At 37.9% G+C, this 8,610-nt stretch overlaps 1 protein-coding gene across 1 annotated transcript in view; it reads left to right on the top strand.

Annotated features, from left to right (window-relative positions):
* The first annotated feature begins 1,353 nt into the window (after positions 1-1,353).
* KAT6A (K(lysine) acetyltransferase 6A) overlaps positions 1,354-8,610 on the top strand; it is a 47,190-nt gene continuing 39,933 nt past the window's right edge. Inside the window, exons 1-2 of the mRNA XM_009584944.1 lie at positions 1,354-1,410; positions 1,513-2,282. Coding sequence (XP_009583239.1) covers positions 1,680-2,282 — 603 coding nt within the window. The 5' untranslated portion in view covers positions 1,354-1,410; positions 1,513-1,679. The remainder of the gene's footprint in view (positions 1,411-1,512; positions 2,283-8,610) is intronic.

Raw genomic sequence — 8,610 nt, 5'->3', positions numbered from 1 at the left:
TGTCCGGGATGGGGATGGGGACGAGCGGTAGCAGGTGCAGGGGCCGCTTGTCACGCAGATAGCGAGTGAGCGACCTGGCGTTGGGACCGTCCCGGTATCGCCCTAGCCTGGCCGGGCGGTTACGTAACGTCCTGCGCACGGAGCTCTGCTGGGGACAGAGCACTGCGTCCTCCTTGGCCCCGGCATCCTAGCGTGCTGGGGCACCCCGGGAGCACAGCTTCGCTTTGCCAGGCAGGCAGGTCTCGGGGACCATATTTCCTTTTACATCTGTTGTTTGCGGAGTAAAAGAACTCTAGGCGAGCACTGCATCCTTTCTGCTCTGAACAGTAGTTCTGAATCTTTCCAGTACTGGCTGTATGGAGCTGTGCAATTGAGTCTGATGTCTGTGTGCAAATGTGTTCTGCGTGTTGATAAATTCTTCATACTTACTAGAAAGTAGAATGGGAGAACTGTGTTCACGACTAGCTCGTGACTAAAACTTCCCTTGCAGAAAATCGTTATTCCTTGTAATAAACAGTTTATAAATTCTTGGTTAGTGTACTTTTGCAGTAGAACTTCAGCACAGCATACTGTTATCACACTTAGTTGTCTTTAACAAAGACTTTTTCTAAAGGCTGTTAAGTATAGCCTCATACCCTTCCACCTGCATCTTTAATTAGCAGTGTCATAAGCATTCCTTCTTCATTGTGTATGGTCACCTGTTACTTTGTCCTCAAATGTTTTCAGTGTGCCTCATCTATACTGAAGATTATAATGTTGCATTCTTCTTTTCTATGGTCTCTGGAAGTGGAACATTTAATTACAATCTCCAGCTGTGTTTCTTCACTTTTCTTCACTTTTTTTCTTGATGGAACAACTGTCATAGCTTTTCTTAGCAAGAGGGAATCAGACCTATAATTATGCTTCTGGAAGAGCTCTGAAAGTTTCTTGCTGTTTGCTCAAGACTCTTGGCTATTCCTACTGCTTTCTATTGAAGTTTCAGGCAGTGTCTTCCATGTGCAAAAATGAAGAGAGCTGCTGCTTTTTTAAGATCTTTGTTGTGGGTTTTTTCCCCCACCAAATATTAATTTAGGTTGTGCTCAGCAATGATATAAAACTTGGTATAGAATTTATACTGACTTATGTATTGAAATAAAGAGGGCACACTTTTTTCTCTAGGTTGTATGGAATTATTTCAGTGTTAAAGCATGCTTTTATTAGTAGTGAAGATAAAACCTTAAGTATTACTTCAGTGTTTCAGAACGGTAGTAGTGGATTAAAACTCTGCTATGTGTTTAATGAGTTAATGTTGGCTGCTAATTTTTTTTTCTTTTTTTTCTAACTGCTCTTTGGAAATCTCTCTCTTCTTGTCTTCTTCTAGGCCTAATGTTACAGTTCTTCTTATTGTGAGTGTGCAGACCAGAAGCTGAGGTGAGATATGCTGAAATCTTTATACCTTTGTGGAAAAACTTTCTCTGAAGCTGTTAGGGGATTTATATGGAAAGAATAATTGTTTTGCTTTCCTCTCTTCAGAGTGAAAACAATAATGTTTGAGAAAGGAGGAGTAATTCAGAACAGAAAACGTGTATGCTATGGTTAGCTGGTTCCCATCATTCGAGAATCTCTTTTCTCATCGTGTGAAACTTGTGCAGCATCGGGATAAAGGATAACGACTCTATGGATATACAGAATTCTTCATCATGGTAAAACTCGCCAACCCGCTGTATACAGAGTGGATTTTGGAGGCAATCAAAAAGGTAAAGAAGCAAAAACAGCGTCCTTCAGAGGAGAGGATATGCAATGCAGTGTCGTCTTCGCATGGTTTGGACCGCAAAACTGTTCTGGAACAGTTAGAGTTGAGTGTTAAAGATGGAACTATTTTAAAAGTCTCCAACAAGGGTCTCAACTCCTACAAGGATCCTGATAATCCTGGGAGAATAGCACTTCCGAAGCCTCGGAACCATGGCAAGTTGGATGGTAAACCAAACGTGGACTGGAATAAACTTATCAAACGGGCAATTGAGGGCTTGGCTGAGTCTAGTGGCTCATCCTTGAAGAACATCGAGCGTTTTCTGAAAGGTCAGAAAGATGTGTCTGCGTTATTTGGAGGTAGCGCTGCCTCCGTTTTTCACCAGCAATTACGATTAGCTGTCAAACGTGCTGTTGGCCATGGTAGGCTCCTTAAAGATGGACCTCTGTACCAACTCAACACTAAAGCAACCACTAATGCTGATGGGAAGGAGAGTTTTGAGTCTCTTTCCTGTCTCCCTCCAGTGTGTCTCCTTCCCCATGAAAAGGATAAGGTAAGACCCAGTTTGCATGGGCATTTTCTTGTGATTGATGAAATGTGTCAATACAGAGTTGCAATTTGAGGTCAATGATTTGTTTAACTTGCATCTTGTAAGTTAGAAATTACTAATGTTCATTTAGGATCCTACTGTGTCCAAATTTCTAAGTGCAATCAGAGGAAGCGTAATAGATTGTAATTTGTACTTTGGACCTGAAAACTTCAAATGAACTACTGTGGGGAATTTACTTCGTAACGCTTCTGTACAGCAGAACTGAGTTTATGATAACAGGCTTACTATAGTTATATTAGCAAGACATAGGAGGTAAGCCTCCTCACTTTAAGGTGAGGTGGATTTGCAAAGCAAACTTGAGATCATCTCGTATTTTCACATTTTTATTTGACTGCCAGTTCGGCTTCTTGTTTGAATACAGGTAACATAGTGAAGCGCTGATTAGCAATTGCCACCTAATGCTGTCATAGAGGCTTTCTTTGTTCACAGTGAAAAAATCGCGTTCTGTCCCAGAACAGCTTTGTTGTGAAATAGGAAGAAAAGGTATATAGGATATAGCAGTTGAAAAGAAGAGTGACATCAGAGGATACAGAGAGCATGGAAATGCTGGAATGAATACTCATGGACTTCTATTCCCTTTTGTGTGCCTCCCTGCACCCTTCTTAAATATAGTTCGTTATACAAACCGAAGTATTTTTCTATTGTTTTCTCTTATTTTTATGCTTTTTTCCCCTCCTTTCTTCCATCTTTGTGCATGCCTAAGGTCTTTGACCCTCCACTCCAACCTCAAGATGAAGTTGTTAGAGTGAAATTCATACCCAGTCAGTATCTTTCCTGTCCTTGTGCTACTGTGGAAGCAGAGTAGAATGGAAGTCTGTTTATTGAAGACCAATTTGCCAGTAATTCATATCTTTGCACTCCTAGTCTCCAGGACTTCCAGAATGTGAAAATTATTTTTTTATATCCATAATAAATATATTTTTCAGCAGTGTTGGAAATTTTGTGGTGTTGTAAGTATCCTTTTCAGGGATGAGTTCTTTGAGTGTGTGCTGCTCATGTTTTTTCAAGTCAGCTTCACTCTGGTGAGAGGGCTGCTTTGTGATCTATTAGGGTTTGAAGACTTAAAACTACTGTAGGAGTTGTCTTCCTAAAAAAAAACCATCTGCACAGCTGCTTTATCACCAGTAAAGTTTCTCTGAAGTTCCAATTTAATTGTGGGAGCTCTACTGTGGACACAGTACTTAACTAGTCAGAGTGTTGTGGGCTGGTGGAATGTAGGAAATAAGTATTACTATGCTTCCTCTATCCTTTTTTCAAATGTTTCTGTCTACAAATGTTTCCTATGTACTTCTCTAACTATATCTGTAATGAAATCAGTATAGCTGTAAAATGGTATGAAAACTGGATGTAAACAAGCCTGGCACATGAGCTGGATTGAGAGTGGTATAACAGTGGAAAATATTATCTGTGCATATTATTATTAACACGGTATGTTTTGCAGCCTATTCGATCTTCTTGTAATGTGCCAAAACTCAGGACCAGCTTGATATTCTTTCAGATGAAGTGTTCCCTGGGGTTTTCTTAAAATGGGACATACCAGAGTGGTGAATGATAATATGGGCTACTATAAACACTGAATTTGGTCCGGGGTTTGTTTTTTGTCCCCTGGAAAAATATGTGTATCAAGTTCTTGTGTGTGCATGTGTGCATAAATATAAACACACGTATATGTGTGTGAGTTTTGGGCTATTAGATATGCTCCCTAATTCCTTTCCACCTGCTCAGGTCTGAGCAGCTTGAACACTAAAAGGATTGTTAGTAACATTAGAATGCACAGTAGCTATAGTAGAAATTTTGCAAGGGATTTCTTCAATAAATTCTTTTGATTTTTTTTCTTTTTGTGTGTTTTAAACTAACATCTTAAATTTCTGCTCTTCATGTACCATCTCAGTGCTGTGTAACCCATGCTGAGTTTCATACTAGTTTCTTAAGTTGTTTTGAAGATATGATATTAAAACATCTATGTAGATTCTGCCAGCATTAATTGACTTTAAAGTCAGTGGAAACCAAAATATCGGTTCCTATTCTACAGGATTTTTAAAACAGTTTGGTTTTTTTATTTGTTTTAATAATCTTCCCTCGCTCTACTGTTTTGTGTTAGATCTCAACCAGTTATGCAGGTGCAACAGGCTTACTATGCTGTAGTAATTTTCTTGACTTATTGGGTGCTTGAGAGGGTGAGAGATATTTTTTTTTTTGGTTGTTGTTGTTTTGGTTTTTTTCCTTTTTTTCTTTAATGGAATTATTCAGTACAGTTTCTCTGGGAGTATTGTGACAATGTTTCTCTTGATTCTTAGAAGAGCCTTGGCAATAACATGAACAAAAGCTCAACCTCCCAAACCTGAGAAATCCTAATGACCTGTCTCTTGTTTGCTGTTGTTAATCTTTTATCCTTGCACTGTTTGGTCTTTAACATCCATTTAAGAACTCTCAATGTATCATATGGTCCAAATTTATGAATCTTAAAGGTGTAATATTTCTTCCTTTCATTTGCCTAAATGTAGCTTCCACTCAGCTGCAAGTGCTTACCTGTCTGTTTGATAGTAGTGTCACTATATTTAGATGCCTAGAAGTGAACATTCAATTCTGGATATTTTCCTGTGTATTATGAAACTGAATAATTTGCAGGAGGTCTATGAAAGTTGAGGTTTAGATTTTTTAAACAAAATAAACATAAAGCAGCACTACAGAAGCTTTAGTGAATATTATTTGCTTTTTTTCAGATCTTATTTTTTATCTCAGTGTTCTGTGAATACCAGATTGTAGCATTCAAGGGCAAAAAAACTGGCAAGTTAACATGGTTTACCAGGTAGTAATGATGTGCTGCTGACCTTATGGTTTTGAAATCCCTGGCCTAAAAACACTACTTGGATGAAAACAAGCAAACAGAAAAAAACCTGCTGATGGGCAGAGCTCAGTGCTGATATTTGCTTATCTGTTAGTGACAATGGCTGACAGAAGAAGAGTTGTCTTTAATTTCAGTTTTAAGTGCTATGTGTGCCTTCACTCATGTATAGGCTTTAGGGAAGTGGCCTTTTCTTTCTTTTCAGTTTCCTGTAGTTTAGAAGCTAAAATGGGAATTGCAGTTAAGAGCTATTTTTGCATTCCTTGTGACCTTTTGGACTAAATGCTGATCTTGACTTTGGTGGTGTTTATATGATAGGTGACAGACTGGTGAGATTCACAATACCTACCCCTCTTGTGGAAAGGAAGAAGGGGGGATGGGTGGTGGCAAATTGTTGCAATACCTAAAAGTAAAGGGAGTTCATACTGAAATTGTAATGAAAGAGAAGATGGTTGAGTTGCTGCCTCTTGGGTAAGTATCAGGCAAGCACTATCCCTTCAACATAGCTGGAAGTGTGGAAGTGTAGATGTCAGGCCTCCCACATTAGGTCAGCCAAAGAGGTGATAAGCGTGGAGCAAAGAACGTTTGGCGCTGCATCCACCATCCATCAGTGACATCTGGAGGGAATGAGCAATACTGTGCAAGCTAGACTCTAAAATAGGTAATCCCACTATTACAGTGCAATTTCTACAGTAAAGCCCTGATTAAATATGCATGAAAGATTTCTTGAAAGTATAACTGTCACTTCTGTTTCATGTGTAATTAGTATACTTGCAGGCTGAAACAGGATTTTTACTTTTTAAAGTATTTTTTTTCTTGAGGAAAAATTGCTGTATGTCAGTATATGTTCAGAGGAACAGTTTTATTTCTTGAAACTTCCTACTAATTATCATTTTAAAAAATGCTTTTTCTGAGGTGGGAGAAAAAATTCTTTGGTGCTGCTTTGGAAACCATAACTTATCTTCAGATGAATGCCATGTACCTTTATATAGCTGAGGGCAAAATTTTTTTTGTCATCTTTATAAAAGCTAAACAGAATAAACAATGATACTGTTTTAACATATACTGGCTATTGAGATTTCTTTGGGAATAGAAAGGCTTGACACGAGTATGCAGAAAAAACTTAGAGAGTATCTTGATGACATTTGCTGGGATATTTCACCACCACTTGATTGTGTTTTTGGTTTTGGGTGGTTAGGGTTTTTTTGTTCGTGATTGGAGCAGGTGCTGTAGAGATGATTTAGGAGGTTAATCTTATTCATACTGACACCTTGCATCTCTGCCAGAGGTTACCACAGCCATTGCAAAGGTAAAGCAAGTGGTGTTTTGCTCCTCAGCTGCTGCGGTTTGTACCCCAGTTTATAACTATTAACTGAAATTGTTGGTTTAAGTTAATGTTCTGTGTTGTGAAATTCAGCTGCTGCTGGAGGGAGAGAATCTTCGATGAAGGGACAGAGGGGGCAGCACAGGGCAGTAGCCTCTTTAATCATCTCTATTGTGAACTGTCATATTATCAGAGGCCTTGGTTGCACGCTATTGAGTTGGCCATGCAACCTGCTATACCTTTGTTTTATCTCTACCACTAATACCTTTATTTCTTTGCTTGCTTTTTGGCACAAAAGATGGGTTGGATTTGCCAGACAAGAAAGACTGATTTCTCTCTCTTATAGGCACTTAGTTTGAAATACTCTATTTGTGCATTTGAAGCCGGAAAAGTAACAAGTATCTGATGCTTATGTATAGCTATCAAATGCATATTACGTATTTAATTGTGAGAAACTTCTTATGCTGTTGTGTGCTGCATCTTTAGAATGCTGCGGGAAGGGGTTGCAGATTGCAATACTTCAAGAGTCTCTTTTGATCAGAAATTTTGAAATAGGTAACTTTGCTTTTTTTTTTTTCTTTTTTTTTTTTTTCTATTTATCGAAACAGAAGAGCCCACTGAACTTACGTTGGTGTGGAAAGCCCTGGGCTGTCTTCCTGAACAGTTCTTATTGGTACAGTAGCCTTTATTTGTAGGGCTATGGTACCTAGTAGTTCAAGTCATGTTGCGTTGGCACTGTATGAAAGTGTAACTGAAAAGCATCTTGTTTTAGAAAGATGGCATTTAGTGTGAAATAAGACAATACTCATGAGAGAGCACAAGATAGTACTATCTATGTAACAAATAAAGGTCATGGTATATTAGCTACATGCTGAAAATTTTAATCATATCTTTTAGTCATTACAAAACAAATGCATTCATAGTTTTGAGATTACAAAAAATTATGCCTGTGTATTATGGCAGTACTTACTGCAGGGTATGTCTTCCTTTGGAATCATTTAGCATGATTTTAAAATTGTGTAGTATGATGGTCAGGCTAGAACCCAGCCACAGCTTGAATACAAGCTTTAGTGAAAAACCAATGAAGATGTGGAGATCAGAATGTAGTACTTGTATAAAACTCTAGGCAAACTGTGTTACCTTATTAATACAGCAGTTTTTGATAAATGCTAAAGCTGTTGTCCCCAGAATGCTGAAGTGTATTGTTTCACTACCCTGCATGTTCTGTTTACCCATTCACTGTTAACAAAAATAGTAATGATGTATATAACAAGTAGGAATTAAATTTACCATTTTACCATAAACTTACCATTACTAAATGGTAATCTAAAATAAACTAAAAATCACACTATGCATGATTTTTTTGCAGTATGACTACAATTAACAAGTGCTGTCTAATAGTTAATATAATATTACTACAATGCAAGAATTACTGCACTACTACAAGACTACCACAATACAGTAATATTTAGTACTGTTTAAGAGCAAAGATCTCTTTCCTGGTTCATCGTTGTGAGGAACTAAGCTGTAGTAAGATGCAGGTCTTAAGGCTGGAAGCTCTAGATAAAGACAGCTTGCTCTGCTTTTGTTTTGTTGACGCTTGTTACAGAGCACAGGTTAAAAGGCTGTAAGAATTTTTGTAAAATTGTTATTATTAAAAAAAAAATGTTAACACATCAGCTAACTGAAAGAGGAGTTGAAATAATCGATGTATATGTTGGATGTTTTCAGAGTATTTGAAATTTGATCTCAGGACAATAGTAGAACTGTTTCTTCCACAATTAAAAGGAAAATACAGATGGTATTAATTGATCTCCATTTGCACTCTCCTTGAAACTGTCTTTTATGTCAGTTAAAACTGGATATGGCTGCAGCAACCTTTAAGTAAATATCTTATATTGTCCTGCAGTACAATTAAAGTGTATTCTGAAAGTGCTTCCTGAAGAAAAAATGGGGGAAACTTTTGTGGCTGAAAAATAGGAGGAATATTTAAAGCAGATTCCCTGTGCTGCTGTCTCACATGTGTCACTTATGGCATGTCTGTTGCCTAGTTTTGTGTTGCTATTTATATCTGTTGGTACTTATCAGTCGCTTTAACTAGG

This window comes from Fulmarus glacialis, unplaced genomic scaffold (genome assembly GCF_000690835.1).
Source record: "Fulmarus glacialis isolate BGI_N327 unplaced genomic scaffold, ASM69083v1 scaffold8149, whole genome shotgun sequence".
NCBI classification, from domain to species: Eukaryota; Metazoa; Chordata; class Aves; order Procellariiformes; family Procellariidae; genus Fulmarus; species Fulmarus glacialis.
This window is presented reverse-complemented; position numbering and strand designations above follow the sequence as displayed.